General features: G+C 50.6%; 1 protein-coding gene across 4 annotated transcripts in view; it reads right to left on the reverse strand.

Moving 5' to 3' along the window:
* Positions 1–958: 958 nt before the first annotated feature.
* The window catches only part of LOC146785794 (von Willebrand factor A domain-containing protein 5A-like), a 310,735-nt gene continuing 294,129 nt past the window's right edge, over positions 959–17,564 (reverse strand). For all 4 annotated transcript variants that reach the window (XM_085635059.1, XM_085635061.1, XM_085635058.1 and 1 more), the window contains 2 exons: positions 1,600–1,726; positions 959–1,379 (listed from right to left, as the gene is read on the reverse strand). In XM_085635059.1, the coding sequence (XP_085491185.1) occupies positions 1,300–1,379; positions 1,600–1,726 (207 nt within the window). In that variant the 3' untranslated portion in view covers positions 959–1,299. The remainder of the gene's footprint in view (positions 1,380–1,599; positions 1,727–17,564) is intronic.

The following is a 17,564-nucleotide window of genomic DNA, read 5'->3' on the forward strand; positions in this document are numbered from 1 at the left end:
TCTCTCTTAAAACAGTGCCTGAGGAATTGGCTGGTGGTGGGAAAGAAAAGGTCTGGCTGCAATGCAATCTTGATACAGAAAGTAAATAGTCTTCTTAGTAGGGAGGCAGTCGACAAACTAGGTCTCTGAGATGATACCACCTCACTGTACTCAGTACATCATAGCAGCACCTAAGAGTGTAGACTTCATATGGAAAGAATGTACACAAGAAGGACAAAAAGTGAGTTAAGGCATACTTTCTCTGGATTTGAATGATCGATAATTATTATTGCCTTACAGTCTGGCGTAGAAGGCTCTACCAGCCATTAATGGCTTGGCTCGGACCTTTAACACGGGTGAAGCATTAATGGCTGGTAGAGCCTGCTACGGAGGGCTCTGAAGCTATTAGAACATTCCACCCCTAGAGGGCAGAATGTTCTAAATAGTAAAACAAAGGCCTCACGGAGCCAGAGGGGGTTGAAATCTCCTCAGGCTCCATGAGGCAGATGTTCACAGCAACAGCTGTGAACAAACATTGGAATGTTGATGCTCCGGACTTCTACCGGCCATTAGAAGCCCAGAACACTCCATTGTCTTCAATTGAGCACTCAACATTCCAATGTTCTAATCTGTATACGATGTAACATTGTACATTAGTGTACAATACCTACTTCTCCAATAAATCTTAATTATATCCTATGCGATTACATAAAATGACAGGGTAAGCATTAAACGAATAGGACTTTGAAAAAAGACTAGGATCCAATATATATTTGATATTTTGAGTTTTCGTAATGGCTGTTTTTGTTATAATAAGACTAAGAGCATCTAGATAAGGATAGTTGTTGCACTAATGAAATGTGTTTAAAGCTATATATTAAACTCTTACTGCATGGCATGCCAAAGGTTTTTCTCCAGAATCCTATTCTCCATGAATATATATCAAACATTTTAAATCCTTATACAGATACTGCAAAGCTTGGAAACTTCGGACTTTAATATGAAAGTACTGTCCACAGAGGAGGCATAGTAAAGATGTCGTCTAGTTGTTAAACATATTGCAGTTTGAATTCCAGGGTACATACATATATGTAATGTAGACTTAGGCTTTCCAAGCTTCTGCAAAAACATACATCATACAGTGGCCAATTACCCACTTGTTAATTCTGTCCTTTTAAAATCTATTGTTTCTTCTACATGTTCTGAAAGGCACAGGTTTACTTCACTTTTACATTTCTTTGGCAGCTGATTGCATTAAAAGGAGCAAACTATCAGCACAAGCCAGGACAGAAAAGGAGAGATGTGATTCTGTCTAGCCTCTCACAATCCAAACACTTTAGTATCCACAGATGCCTTCAGGAGGGAGTTTCCAGCCGTGACACACCCTCCCAGAGTGGAACCTAGAAAATTAAAAAATAACACAAAATTCATTAGAAGCAGGATGATTAAACAGTGACAGCTGTAACTCAAAGGAACATGTGTGGAAAGAAGATAGGGGGAACAGAATACTGAGAGGGAGAGAGAAAGAGAGAAAGAAATGTAAAGAGGGTGACAGTGGAGAGAGACACATGCTCATATCAAGAGATGGGTGAGAGAATATTGCCAGGCTCCATGTCTTACCTGCCTTTGCCTTGACCCATGATAGCGCTTTCCATTCCAATAATTCCCACTCATCTCTACGATCAGCACCAGTGCTGTGAAGCCAAATCAGAGCCAAAACTGTTGCCCAAACAGTAGAATCAACATCCTAGTGGACAAAAAAGTGAAAAATGTAAAAGAAAGTAAGAGATGTAAACACCACAAAACATTATAAAAGGAGGACGCTAGAGAAAGAGACTAATGCTTCAAAAATGAGTAAACAACAAATGTACAAACAGGCCTGGCCCTTTTTGCAGGGTTGTCCCGTAACTTTACGCCTTTCTCCGGGCATTTTTCTGACCTTTTTGTTAGCTGTAGGACTCTGGGCACTTTAGCACTGCTAATCAGTGCTAAAGTTCATGTGCTCTCTCCTCTAAACATGGTATGACTAGTTTACACCTGTTTGGCATATTTGATTTACTTGTAAGTCCCTTGTAAAGTGGTATATATACCATATAGCCAGGGCCTGTAAATTAAATGCTACTAGTGGGCCTTCAGCACTGCTTGTGCCACCCACAGTCGTAGCATTTCAAACCTGTCTCAGGCCTACCACTGTAGCGCCAGTGTATGCAGTTTATTATCACCTTAACTTGCCATTTAAAACTACTTGCCAAGCCTTAAACTCCCCATTTAATACACATAGGTCAACCCTAAGGTAGGCCCTAGGTATCCCTATGTGCAGGGTGCTGTATAAGTAAAAGGTAAAAAATGTGCTTTTATGTGCTGCATGTCCTGGTAGTAACAAACAGCCTATTTCGTTTTTCACAGCTGTGAGACCTACTTATTTCATAGGTGAGCATTGGGAATTCCCTTATCTATTTTTGAGTGGTTCTTTCTGATCGGTAAGGAGTGGCGCTGCTATGTTTGTTATATTTAGAATAGTGGTGCTAATTCCTGCTTACTAGGGTAGTTGGATTTTACGATACTATTTTAGAAATGTCACTTTTAGAAAGTGGGTATTTCTCTGTGTTTATGACTGTGTGCTTTGCAGTCTGACTCTGTAGGAAACTGGCTCTGTTTATACTATACCAAAGTAAGGTATAGTGTGCGTAGAGTCCAGTGGATCCCCAAAGGTAGGCAGAGGTAAAAGTAGATAATACCTTACTCTCTATTTGTGGTAGGGTGGAGGAGCAGTAAGGCTTTATCAGGGGGTGTTGTTAAGCATTTATTGTACACACTCAGGCAAGAAATGATGTCACATACTCACAGACTGAACTCAGACCAATTTGTTTGCATAAAAATATTATTTAGTTATTTTATTTCTAGAACCAAGCCAGGCCTGGTGCAGGTAAGTGAAATAATACTTTCCAGGTATACTGCACTTGAAATACAATTGAGATGCAGTTGGATGCAATTGGTTTGTTTACAGGCAAGTCAACAGTCAAAATTACTTTACACTTACTTTTCAGATTACCTTTTAACTTACTTTTTCTACTCAGTGTGATATGCCTAGATATCACACTGGGATATATCCTAGAGAAAAGGTAAGTAAATCAGTTTTTGTACATTTGTAGTTTCTTAGGGTTTCATACAAACCAACTCCACACTTAGAACAATTTTCACAAGAAAGCAGTCAATGCAGTCCTATGGGAGAAAGCAAAGCTATCGGTTTACAAGTAAGTACTTGGTTTGGGGAGTTGGTTTTCTGGTGTTACAACCAGGGTTCCCCCAGGGTCAAGGATAAACTCTCAAAAACCCCTCAGCGGCACTAGGGCGACTGGTTGCAGAGTGCTGAGGCCCAATGTTATCCAATGGGGGGTAGGGGGCCTCTAGTTATTGGCTGCTCACGAGCAGGCCACAAGGTTGTGGGAGCAAAGCTCCTGGACTTAGGCTCAGGGCAAAGGGGGATCCGGTTTAGCACACAAGGCGCACCCACAGTGGCACAGGGGCGGCCGAGTGCAGGGTGCTGGTTTTGCATTGGTTGCCTGTTTTCAATGGGGATTGCCGGTTTTGGTTTTTAGCTTCAGGCTCGGTCCAGTAAGTCTTCCAGGAGGAACCAACAGCTGGGCAGGTAAGTTGGAGGGCTCAGGGATGTAGGTGCACCTTCAGTTCTCTTCTCCAGGGCGCAGGATGGCTGGATGCAGGGGTGTCTTTGAAGGTTGGATTTCACCTTACCTGGCCACTCACGGTCGTGGGGTGGGTGGGGGGGGTCTCCATGCAGAAGCTGCAGGCAACGTTGGGGAGCCCTAGCGGGGTCAACCCATGGTGGATTCGGACACTGGAGTGCTGGGGGACCTCGCTGGGTCTGGTGGGCCACTCGGACTCGGGCCGTAGGTGCTGGCTGCAGTGGTGGTTCCATGCGTCGGGTTTCTTTGTCCTCAGCAGGCTCAGAGTCTTTCTTGGCAGTTTCTTTTGACGTGAGCTGCTGTTCACAGGAGATCTGGACTTTGTAGAAGGCAGTCAGTTGTCCCAGGGGTTCTGGAGGTCTCTGGCTGCAGGACAAGGCGACTTTTGGCGCAGGATCTCTGGAAAACTGCAGACAGGCCGGTATGGCTGGGGCCAAGTCAGTTCTTCTCTGCAGTCTCCTCTGCTGGGCATCTTCTTTCATCTCTCTTCTTTGTAGGTTGTAGAAATCTCCCTTTTTGGTTGAGGGCTGCCCCCTAAATACTGTATTTAGGAGGCGTTTTAGGGGTTTCTAGGTCAGTAGCCAATAGGCTACTGACCTTTGGGTGACTACATGCTTGGTGTGCTCACCCCACGTGAAGGGAGTGGGCACAATCCCTAATCCCGATTGGAGAGTGTCTGCTATCTGCAAAATGGCAGGCACTGGGGAGCGGGCTTCACCTCACCTCCAACGGAGGGGTAGGGTTGGCATAGGTGGGCACACCTTCTGGCCTGTGCTTATTTTTCCCGCCTGTCTTCCCACCGAAAAGGAGGGGAGGCAGGAAGGGGGCCTGCTCCTGATAGTAGGAGAGGCTGGGAGAGCGGCGTCACAAAGGTAGCAAGGCCTTTGAAGCTCCCCTGCCACAGATGGCTCTTCCTGGCCTGGGAGAGGTGTGACCACCTCCGCCCAGGAAAGGCTTTGCTTCTGGGCTCAGGGAGCGAAGGCTCCCACCCCAGGGGTCCAGAAACATAGCTCACAGGCTGGTGTGTGCTAGTCAAGAAACCCACCAGAGGCTGGTCGTTTTTCAGGGGGCATCTCTACGATGAGTGCATTGTATAATAATTACCACACTGGTGTCAGTGTGGGTTTATGATGCTGAGAAGTTTGCTACCAACCTTCCCAGAATTCAGTGAACCCATTATGTTGCTGTGGAGTTGTAATGACAAACTCCCAGACCATATACTCTTTATGGCTTTACTGCACTTACAATGTCTAAGAATGGACTTAGATACCGTAGGGGTAAGTGCTCATGCAACTGTACCCTCACCAGTGGTATAGTGCACCCAGCTAGAGAGATGTCTTACCTATACCATAGGCAGTGGGTTGCAGGCATAGCACTTTTCTCTGCAACAAAACATGCAGCCTGCAATGGCAGTGTGTGTGTGTTAAGGTACAGGACCTCTGAGGGTGGCACAATATGTGCTGCAGCCCTTAGAGGCCTTCCCTGGTCACAGTGCCCTTGGTACCCATGGTACTTTTTACACAGGACTTACATGTCGCTTGAGTGGTGCCAATGTGGGGTACAAAGGTACAGTTTTGGGAAAGAACACAGACCCTGGGAACCTGATTGGCAGGGACCCAGGGCACATCAAGTGAAAGTGCATCAGAAATCTGGCAAAAAGTGTGGGGGGGGGTACTGCAACAGAAACCCAGCTTCCTAGGGCTGGGTGACAACTACACTTGGTGCATACTTTCCAGACAACCACAACACAGGAAAGGCTGGGTTTGACAGGGGCCACATCTGCATCCATCTGCATACTGATAGTCTTCTTGGGCTGGGAGAGGCGGGGCACACTCATATTTGTATAGGTTGTGCCCTGCCCTCACACTAAGGGCTGAGTTACCCTCCACAAATAGTCTGGAGCAAGGGCTGGATTGAAAGGGATTGTTGCACACTTGTAAGGGTTTCTTTTGAAGTCACCCATTCATCTAAGACGTTTTGGAGTATAAGTACTGGGGCCCTGACCCCATGTTTTTAGTACACTACTGGACCTGAAAGAAGTTACGCAGGAGTAAAGGTTGCTGTGCTGAAGGATTGCCATGTTGCTGCTCCTGACTGTTCTGAGGAACTGCTTCCCTACTTGACTGCGCTGCCATGCTGCCTGTTGACCCCTGCCCTGCTAGAAGATTGAAGGATTAAACAACCCAGAGTGACTCCAAGGGTTTGCTGACTTGCCCCCTGTTCTCCCTGAGGTTTCAGGGACATCAAAGACCTTGCAACCACAAGTTCTACATTTTCCTGAAACTACAGTGCTGCCAAATTGTCATGGGCTCAGCGTGCTGTGGGTTTCTCCCCACCAGGCCTCACTGTTTATTTCTGAAATTGAGGCTGTTCTTCGCATCGGGTTAACTGGTGTCCGGAAGCCGCACTCTACATTCCTGTGGAGGCACAGTATTGATTCAGTACCAGAGTGCTGGAAGCCTCCTGGCAACTGGTTGTCAGGGCAACAAGATCGCCAATGGAGAGCCTCTCTGGTTATGTCATTTCTTTTTCTGCCACGCACCTTGGGAACCTCAATCACCGTGGATCCCGTGCGGCCAAGTGTTTGTGAAGGGCATCCTTGGAGGAGCCTGCATTTACTCCCCACTCCAGCCAGAGCGGCCAGAGCCTGACACCGTGTTGCAGGGTCAGTGAAAGCCACTGACCGCACCAAACGACACAGCAACCACAGGAGCAGCTTCAACGCCCTCACAACTGACCAGGTATCTTGAGCCCAGCCACATGGCCATGTGCCTAAGTGATGTATTAAGTTGCCTGTCTTGGACCTGAGCGGACCCGACGTCACTGTACTGTGCTCCTCGCAGTGGGGACACACACTTTGCTAGTGCCTCCAACGCATACCCTGTGTATATCCCAGACTCGAGCGGGCCCTAACCACCAGCGGCTGGCCCCAGCCCACGACCGAGGGTCACAGGGATTTACTGAATAGGACTCGAGTGGTCCTGGCAGTACAGTGTTGCACTTCGCATACTTTCAAATTGCCTACTACAAAACCCACAGTGGGACTTTAATTGACCTACAGGAAGCATGATGGTTTCCAGGACTAAAGTATTTACCAATACTCGCATATCTTAAAGCACTGCTTTGATTCCTTTAAAAGTGAATATCTATGAATCTACAGATTGAATTTTTGTTGTTTTGGTTTATTTTACATATAAAGAAATTGCCAAATGTTCTAAACCTGTGTGGAGTTGTTTTGTGGTGTACACATTGGGTTAATCTTTGTGTGTGTTGCACAAATGCCTTACACATTCCCTCTGATAGCCTGACTGCTCTGCGCCAGGCTACTAGAGCATGAGCACAGGTTATTTGTGGTGTGTAACTTACCCTGACTAGAGTGGTGGGTTCTGCCTGGCTTAGGTGCATACCATAGCCAACCAGAAACCCCATTTCTAAAAGAGTATGTTACTGAAGAATTAAGGTTGCATACAGCACGTAGACATACATATAGTATCAACATGAGGTCCTGCATGGAATCAGACTCTTTAAAGCACTCAATTTCAAAGCTAGGTGTACTAATTAATGTAACCATATAGAATGCCTGATGGCCTCTACAAAATGGCACTTGATGAAATCTCCCTGGGTGGCCAAAAGCAGGCAAATAACTAGTAAGGTTCTGATGCTTTTTCTTCAGAAGAAACAAAAGAAGCTGTGTTATATAGAGTTGTAAGATGGGTCATACAAGAAACTAAATTGCATGATCTCAGTCACTGATTGTTTAACATTAAAGCTATATAGAGACAATCTCTAGGTAAAAAAAAAACATAGGAACTTTCTACCACTGCAAAGTATGTGGCTTTAACTGTATGCATTTTCTACACATTTCCTTTAGAACAAAGAGATCAAAAAGATCAAGTGACGTGATCATCTTCTAGATGGAGCCTAACGTTATATAGGACATGACAGCATATCTCAGGGATGTATGTGTCACGCTCCCAGAGAAAGCTTCAATGAAAGTCAATTGTCTGGAGGATTTTGAGATGGACACGAGAGTAGGAGACTGAGATGATCTAATGTTAGAATGGGGAACCTCTGGTTGGCACAGGTAGGTACTTGTGACAAGCAGTGGTCCCTTCTTCTATTCAGGGCGAGAGAATTACCCCTTCAGAACAACCCCTGCTCACCCTATAGGTAGTGTGGCGCGAGCAGTCAGGGCTAAACTTCAGGGCGCTGTCGGTTAAGCATTTATGATAACACACAGTAAATCACAACGATCCCCCACAAACGGACACCAGGCGTAAGTTGTATCAAAAATACGGATGCTTTATATAAAAGATTCTTTGTTACGCAGGCATGTACAAGACCATAAATAACGGTTGCGAAATGGAAGCCACAAGATGATAATTAGGCACTGTTCTTAGTCTTTGGTATCTTCTTCGATCACGAGCGCTTCACAGGGCTCGGTTGAGTCGGTCCAGTCACGGTGATGCGCAGAGCACCCGGGATACAGTGATACGGGGAAATCAGAACGTTGCGGACCCCGAGTCCGATAGAGAGTTCACTGTACCTGGGGACGTGCGATGTGTTTGGACGAGTCTTCAGGAGAGATGCAGGTTCTGCACCTCGTGGGTCTCCGGATCAAGAATTCAGCGGGCGGCTCTCGGTAGACAGGTGCGGCCCAGGGCCTCCGACACGGACGGTGCGGGAGGTCACTGCAGAGGGCGGCACGGTCAGACTCAGGCTGGGAGGTGAAGCGGGGCGGCCGGGTACGTTACGACGTACGGGCGGCCGTCTGAGGCTTGAGTTCACTTCCCCACTAGAAATCCGGCGGGAGGGCGAGAGGGCACCAAGCGCGCTCCAGTAGCAGGCAGGTGACAGGGAAGCGGGACGGCCAGACTCGATGGGTCCAGAGCGACTCAGGTAGAGCGGGGCTCTCGGCGAGTGGAGGCGGCCAGGCTTCTGGGTGTCACGGCCCTAGGAGGGATGCGAAGGTGCGCAGAGCACTCCGGCGGGAGAAAGCACACGGCTCGAATTCTCAGACGAGCGGAGACACGGTGAACCCACTGGTCCTGGGGTTCAGTTCAGGGGGCAAGCTCTTCTTTCAAGCCCTTGGAGATCGTTGAAGAACAAAGTGCAAAAGTCTCTTTCAGTCTTTTTCCTCTCCTTCCTCAGCAAGGCACCTACTGCAGGCCAATCCCTCAGATCAGGGAAAGTTACTCCTCCTTCAGCTTCTTCCAGGTCCTTCTAGTCGGGCAGAGTTCCTTCGTGGTTCAATCTGGATCTGATTTCTTAGGAGCCAGGCTCCTACTTTTATACAGGGATTCTTTTGTTCTTTAGCGCCAGGGGGCCTGGGCCTGGCTCAGTCCAGTTTTGGAGCACTCTGTTGTGGTGACTCGGCTTGTTCCTTTCAGCAGCAGGGCAGAGACATCAGCCGCTCCACAGGGGGCGGCGCCGGCTTTGTGGTGGCAGAGCACAGGTCTATTCAAGAGTCAGGGTGCACTCCTCCCACCCATCCTGGTGTAATCTCTCTACCCACCACCTGGCAGCCAACCTGTCTCCTGGAATCCCCCAGCCCTGCTCCTGTACTGTTGCTGGGCAGAACACACACACACAGCAGAGGCGGACTGAGATGGTTAGGCACGCAAAGGCTAACTTTCTAAAAGTAGCATTTGCAAACCCAGGATATTAAAATAACCTTTACTAAAAGATGTACTTTATTACCCCGAGTTCAGGCATACTAAACATGACTTTCTACCATGCTCTCTGAGTCCACTGGGGTCACAGCGTGTAGCGATCCCAGCAGCCCATTCTGGCCTATGGAGAGCAGGTAGCCTTCAATAGTGAAAAACGAAAATGGCTGTAATTCACTATTAAGACATGCCACACACATCAGGGCATGTCCTACCTTAGACCTACAATGCACCCTGCGCTTGGGCCTACCAGAGGGGTGACTGACATGTAGTTAAGGGAAGGTTTGGGGACTGGCAAGTGGGGACACTTGCTCAGTCAGCGCGACGGTACCAGACCGCGCGCAGGTTCTGCAGTGGCAGACCCTAGACACATTTTACCCCGCTGCTTCGGTGGGTGGCACAACCAGTGCTGCAAGCCCACTAGCAGCATTTGGATATACAAGCCCTCGGCACCCCCGGTGCACTCTACTAGGGACTGATAGTAAACCAAATAAACCAAACGTGGAAGTCAATTCACATAATACATTTTACCATAGGGAGCACTTGCACTGTGGCACTGGATGGCAGTGGCACAGTGCCCTGAGCAGCTAACACCAACACAAAAACACATTGAGGCACAGACAAAAATGGAAGGGTGACCCACGCCAATGGTGCCAGGTCTAACACGTGTCCCCTCCAGCTGAAAAGTGGGGAGAACTACCCTACCCCAGGGAGTTCTGCATCACTAAGGCGGAAAAACCTGGACAGACCGTCAGCATTGGCGTGATCTGTGCCAGGGCGATGCTCCACCGTAAAGTCCATACCCTGTAGGGAGATGGACCACCTCAACAGTTTTGGGTTCTCACCCCTCATTTGCATCAACCATCTGAGGGGCCTGTGGTCGGTCTGAACCCGGAAGTGAGACCCAAACAAGTAGGGTCTTAGCTTCTTCAGCGCCCAGACCACAGCAAATGCTTCTCGCTCTATCGCACTCCACCTTTGTTCCCGGGGAAGTAGCCTCCTACTAATAAAGGCTACGGGTTGGTCAAAGCCCTCCTCAGTGATCTGTGAGAGAACAGCCCCTACACCATGCTCTGATGCATCCGTCTGTACCAGGAACTCTTTGGAGAAATCAGGAGCCAAGAGCACGGGCGCCGTGCACATGGCAGTTTTCAAGGTGTCGAAGGCTTTCTGACAGGTGTCAGTCCATATCACTTTTCTGGGCTGCTTCTTCGAAGTCAGCTCTGTCAAGGGGGCAACGATGCTGCCATATCCCTTGACAAACCTCCTGTAGTACCCGGTGAGTCCTAAAAAGGCCCTCACCTCCGTCTGGGTCTTTGGGGGCTCCCAAGCCAGGATGGTTTCAACTTTGGGTTGGAGGGGCGCCACCTGGCCGCTCCCCACTTGGTGTCCCAAGTACACCACGGAACCCTGCCCGATCTGACACTTGCTTGCCTTGATCGTGAGGCCTGCCTTGCGCAGCGCCATCAACACTTCCCAGAGATGTTGCAGGTGTTCTTCCCATGTGCCGCTGAACACTACGATGTCATCCAGGTAGGCGGCGCTGAACTCGGTCAGCCCAGCCAACACCTGGTTGACCAACCTCTGGAAGGTGGCAGGGGCATTCTTCATCCCAAAGGGCATCACCCGGAACTGGTAATGCCCATCTGGCGTCGAGAATGCGGACCTCTCTTTGGCCCCATCAGTCAAGGCGATCTGCCAGTACCCAGACGTTAAGTCAAACGTGCTGAGGTACCGTGCAGCCCCTAACCGATCGATGAGCTCATCAGCTCTGGGGATGGGGTGCGCGTCAGTCTTCGTGACTGAATTGAGTCCTCGGTAGTCCACACAGAACCGGAGTTCGGGCGTGGCACCCGGCGCTGCAGCCTTTGGGACCAAGACCACTGGGCTGGCCCAAGGACTGCTGGAGGACTCAACCACCCCTAGAGCAAGCATCTTCGAGACCTCCTCTTTGATGCAGGCTCGGACCCTGTCAGTTACCCGGTAGGCCTTGTGCTTCACAGGTAAGCTGTCTCCTGTATCTACATCATGGACGCACCAATTTGTGATACCAGGAACCAGGGAGAACAGGTCAGGGAACTGCCCCAGCAGCTGGCGACAGTCACCCTGTTGCTCAGGGGTCAGGGTGGGTGAGAGGTTAACTCCATCCACTGACCCGTCTCGCTCTGAGGCTACCAAGAGGTCAGGGAGAGGCTCGGACTCCTCTTCCGTCCCATCATCGGTGGCCAAGAGCATGCCCACTTCGGACCTCTCCAAGTGGGGCTTCAGTCGATTGACATGTAGGACCCTCAAGGGGTTCCTAGGAGACCGCAAGTTCACCAAGTAGGTGACAGAACTCTTGCGCTCCACAATCTCGAAGGGTCCTGTCCACTTGTCCTGGAGTGCACAAGGCTCCACAGGGGCCAGGACCCACACTTTTTGGCCAGGTTGAAGTTCAACCAGAGTGGCATTCTGGTCGTACCACCGCTTCATTTCCTCCTGGCTGGCTTCCAGGTTTGCCTCGGCAAGTTGCCTGAAACGCCTAGTCTGGTTCCGGAAAGCCAGCATGTAACTGTATACATTCTGGGGAGGTTTCCTGGGAGATTGCTCCCATCCTTCCTTGACCAGACTAAGAGGTCCTCGTACTGGGTGGCCGTACAAAAGCTCAAAGGGACTGAACCCTAGAGACTTTTGTGGCACCTCGCGGTACGCAAAGAGAAGGCATGGTAAGAGGACGTCCCACTTACGCCTCATGGGTTCCTCGAGACCCATAATCATGCCCTTCAGGGTTCGGTTGAAGCGCTCAACCAACCCGTTTCCTTGGGGATGGTAAGGTGTGGTGAACTTGTAGGTTACACCACACTCTTGCCAAAGGGACTTCATATATTTCGATATGAAGTTGGTCCCCCTGTCAGACACCACCTCTAGAGGGAATCCTACTCGTGAGAAAATTCCCATCAGTGCCCGTCCCACCACGGGGGCCGTCACTGTCCTCAGAGGGATGGCTTCAGGGTACCGGGTGGCATGGTCCACCAAGACCAGGATAAACCGGTTGCCCATGGCTGTCTTGGGGTCCAGTGGCCCCACAATGTCAATCCCCACCCGCTGGAATGGGGTACTGACCACAGGGAAAGGTTGGAGTGGAGCTCTCAGCTTCCTTCCACTCTTGCCACTTGCCTGGCAAGTCTGGCATGTCCTGCAGTGAGTGTCAGAACTCCGGCGCATTTGAGGCCAATAAAAGTGGGTGACAAGCCTTTCAAAGGTCTTGTCCTGCCCCAAATGTCCTGCTAACGGTACGTCGTGAGCCAGCCCCAGTAGGAAGGCTCTGAACTTCTGGGGTACCACCAGCGCACGGGCTGACCCAGGTTCAGCAACCTTAGGCTCTGAGTATAGGAGGTCGTTCTCCCAGTAGATCAAGTGAGTTCCGGACTGATCACCATTGGCCTGGGCTGCAGCCTGCTGCCGCATACCCTCTAGAGAGGGGCACTCTTTCTGCTCCCTGCAGAATTCCTCCCTGGTGGGGCCTCCTTCTTGCTGCCAATGGGTCAGCTCAGGCAGGTCCCCCAGTTCGGCTATCTGTTCCCCGGTAGGCTCCAGGGCATCCCCCTCAAGGTCTGCTTCCTCCTGGGCCGTGGGAACTTCAGGAGCCGGATTCCCGTGCCTCCCTTGCCCTCTCTCTAAGGCCGGTTCCTGGGCCTCTCCCTCAGGCTCCAGGGTTCCTTCAACACCCCTACTGGCTGCCATCGACCGGGTGGTCATGCACGCCCAATCAGGCAAGCCCACCATCCGCAGGTGAGTTGCCTTCTCCACCTTTTCCCAAGGGGAGCTCTCCAAATCGTTACCTAGGAGACAATCAACAGGCATGGCCTCTCTCACAGCCACTTGCAGAGTACCAGAGACCCCCCCCCACTCAAAGGGAACCTGAGCCATTGGACACTGACTCTCTGTGTTGTCAGCGTTGACAACACGGCAGAATGCGTGCGGGACAACCTGCTCTTGAGACACCAGGTGTTGCTTGACAGCAGTCACACTGGCTCCTGTATCTCTAAGAGCCCCCACCCTCTTGCCATTTATGGTCACCCACTGCCCATACTTTTGAGTATTGGGGGGCAGATGGGCCTCAGCGACCATCTCACTGTCTCCTAACGAGACTAGGGTCATCTGTACGGGATCCCCTCCCCCTTGGACATCTATCTCCCTCCCCAAGGCTACACTATTCACCTGCTTGGGGGGTGGAGCACCAGAGGGTGCTGGTTTACCATACAGGGGGCACTTGGGATCCACGGAAATGTGCCCCAGGTTGTTACACCTGTAACATCTGAGGGGCCCTCTTTGAACAGGGTTACCTGTCGGGCCCCGGTCTGCTTCGGGGGTGGGGGTGGCTGAGAACCTTTCCCTTGGTTCCCTTGGGAATTACTTTGGGGCCCTCTGTAGAACTCCCTCTGTTTACCCTTGTCCCCCCCACTCTTCTGCTGGGGACCCTGAACACCTTTGGCGGGGCCTCCCATGGGACCCTTGTGGACCCTGGTGCTGATCCAGCGGTCCGCCTCCTCAGCAAGCTTCCTCGGGTTGGACAGCTTGCTATCGATCAGGTGTTGGCGTAGCTCAGGAAAACAATTATCCGACAAGTGCTCCCATGCAATTAAATCAAACAGCCCTTGGTAATCATTCACTTTGCTACCCTTCACCCAACCATCCAGCGCTCTGCAAAAAAAGGTCACATATTCTACATAAGTGGTACCAGGTTTCTTGGTGCAATCCCTAAACCTCTGTCTGTACAATTCAGGAGTTAACCCATACCTTGTCATAAGAGCCTCCTTCATGTGTGGATAGGATGTGTGGACATCAGAGGGGAGGTCTAGCAGGGTGTCCCGCCCCTCACTCAGGAACCTTCCCCACAACCCCGCTCCCCAATCCTTCTCAGGGACCCGGTGGGAGGACATGGCTACTTCATAGGCCCTAAACCACTGCCCAATATCATCCTGCTTATAATATTCTTTGACTACATCTTTAGGAATGTGCACCCTTGACTCTGTTGAATTGCTGCCACCAGAGGGTGAGTTGTCTAAACTCCTGGCCTTGAGATCCAACTCCCTCATTTTTACCTCATGCTCCATGGCCAGTTTTTGCCTTTCCATTTCCATTCGCAGTTTTGCCATCTCCACCTCGTGTGCTCGGGCAGCACTCCTGTCGGCCATCTCCTCGGGCGACAGGCCTCTGCTAGGCTCAAAAACACCTTCTGGGGGTATCTCCTCCGGTGCATCCTCTGGGAACTTCGACTCGTACCAGGCTCTCAGCGCTTTTACGTACTGATCCTTGTTTGTGAGCCCGCTTTGCTTGATTCTGTATTTGGAGAGATATCCTTTCAGGACATCATTGGGGCACTTCTTCAGTGCCTCGGGCTCCCAATCGATGTCATCCACTCCAGAGAACACAGAGGACGCCCCGCCTCCGTTGACTGAGCTAGGCATGGTTTCGCAAGGTGGAGATTCTTCTTTAGCAACAACTGTCAATCAATCTGTGGCTGCGTTATAGGTCTGCTCTACGTGGTGATCAATAATTCACTGTATGTAAATCATAAATGCAAATTCGAAATCCCACCGCAGCCACCAATGTTAGAATGGGGAACCTCTGGTTGGCACAGGTAGGTACTTGTGACAAGCAGTGGTCCCTTCTTCTATTCAGGGCGAGAGAATTACCCCTTCAGAACAACCCCTGCTCACCCTATAGGTAGTGTGGCGCGAGCAGTCAGGGCTAAACTTCAGGGCGCTGTCGGTTAAGCATTTATGATAACACACAGTAAATCACAACGATCCCCCACAAACGGACACCAGGCGTAAGTTGTATCAAAAATACGGATGCTTTATATAAAAGATTCTTTGTTACGCAGGCATGTACAAGACCATAAATAACGGTTGCGAAATGGAAGCCACAAGATGATAATTAGGCACTGTTCTTAGTCTTTGGTATCTTCTTCGATCACGAGCGCTTCACAGGGCTCGGTTGAGTCGGTCCAGTCACGGTGATGCGCAGAGCACCCGGGATACAGTGATACGGGGAAATCAGAACGTTGCGGACCCCGAGTCCGATAGAGAGTTCACTGTACCTGGGGACGTGCGATGTGTTTGGACGAGTCTTCAGGAGAGATGCAGGTTCTGCACCTCGTGGGTCTCCGGATCAAGAATTCAGCGGGCGGCTCTCGGTAGACAGGTGCGGCCCAGGGCCTCCGACACGGACGGTGCGGGAGGTCACTGCAGAGGGCGGCACGGTCAGACTCAGGCTGGGAGGTGAAGCGGGGCGGCCGGGTACGTTACGACGTACGGGCGGCCGTCTGAGGCTTGAGTTCACTTCCCCACTAGAAATCCGGCGGGAGGGCGAGAGGGCACCAAGCGCGCTCCAGTAGCAGGCAGGTGACAGGGAAGCGGGACGGCCAGACTCGATGGGTCCAGAGCGACTCAGGTAGAGCGGGGCTCTCGGCGAGTGGAGGCGGCCAGGCTTCTGGGTGTCACGGCCCTAGGAGGGATGCGAAGGTGCGCAGAGCACTCCGGCGGGAGAAAGCACACGGCTCGAATTCTCAGACGAGCGGAGACACGGTGAACCCACTGGTCCTGGGGTTCAGTTCAGGGGGCAAGCTCTTCTTTCAAGCCCTTGGAGATCGTTGAAGAACAAAGTGCAAAAGTCTCTTTCAGTCTTTTTCCTCTCCTTCCTCAGCAAGGCACCTACTGCAGGCCAATCCCTCAGATCAGGGAAAGTTACTCCTCCTTCAGCTTCTTCCAGGTCCTTCTAGTCGGGCAGAGTTCCTTCGTGGTTCAATCTGGATCTGATTTCTTAGGAGCCAGGCTCCTACTTTTATACAGGGATTCTTTTGTTCTTTAGCGCCAGGGGGCCTGGGCCTGGCTCAGTCCAGTTTTGGAGCACTCTGTTGTGGTGACTCGGCTTGTTCCTTTCAGCAGCAGGGCAGAGACATCAGCCGCTCCACAGGGGGCGGCGCCGGCTTTGTGGTGGCAGAGCACAGGTCTATTCAAGAGTCAGGGTGCACTCCTCCCACCCATCCTGGTGTAATCTCTCTACCCACCACCTGGCAGCCAACCTGTCTCCTGGAATCCCCCAGCCCTGCTCCTGTACTGTTGCTGGGCAGAACACACACACACAGCAGAGGCGGACTGAGATGGTTAGGCACGCAAAGGCTAACTTTCTAAAAGTAGCATTTGCAAACCCAGGATATTAAAATAACCTTTACTAAAAGATGTACTTTATTACCCCGAGTTCAGGCATACTAAACATGACTTTCTACCATGCTCTCTGAGTCCACTGGGGTCACAGCGTGTAGCGATCCCAGCAGCCCATTCTGGCCTATGGAGAGCAGGTAGCCTTCAATAGTGAAAAACGAAAATGGCTGTAATTCACTATTAAGACATGCCACACACATCAGGGCATGTCCTACCTTAGACCTACAATGCACCCTGCGCTTGGGCCTACCAGAGGGGTGACTGACATGTAGTTAAGGGAAGGTTTGGGGACTGGCAAGTGGGGACACTTGCTCAGTCAGCGCGACGGTACCAGACCGCGCGCAGGTTCTGCAGTGGCAGACCCTAGACACATTTTACCCCGCTGCTTCGGTGGGTGGCACAACCAGTGCTGCAAGCCCACTAGCAGCATTTGGATATACAAGCCCTCGGCACCCCCGGTGCACTCTACTAGGGACTGATAGTAAACCAAATAAACCAAACGTGGAAGTCAATTCACATAATACATTTTACCATAGGGAGCACTTGCACTGTGGCACTGGATGGCAGTGGCACAGTGCCCTGAGCAGCTAACACCAACACAAAAACACATTGAGGCACAGACAAAAATGGAAGGGTGACCCACGCCAATGGTGCCAGGTCTAACATCTAACATGAGGAATTCTGACAGTCACCAATAGTAATAGGGCTCACAGTTGTGTTCTTGCAGTAACTCACTGATAGGGGCAGCAACCACCAATGAGTAGTAACAGAAGGAGATTATATACTTAAGTCTCTGCCTCCAAACAAGTTCGGCAACATGTAGATGTGGTATCAAGCATGGAACTGAAGGCAAAAGACAAAAGATCACAGTGACTCTGCAGCGCCACCATGCAGGATCTAAAGAGTGCCAGTGTCCGAAGGTAAAGGAGGCAACAAGAGGGAATTCCAAGCAATAGTCTCTCTGACCAGAATTCCACTCATTCTCACCTAGCCAAAAAGTGCTA

The sequence above is a fragment of the Triturus cristatus genome, chromosome 11 (assembly GCF_964204655.1).
Source record: "Triturus cristatus chromosome 11, aTriCri1.1, whole genome shotgun sequence".
Classification (NCBI taxonomy): domain Eukaryota; kingdom Metazoa; phylum Chordata; class Amphibia; order Caudata; family Salamandridae; genus Triturus; species Triturus cristatus.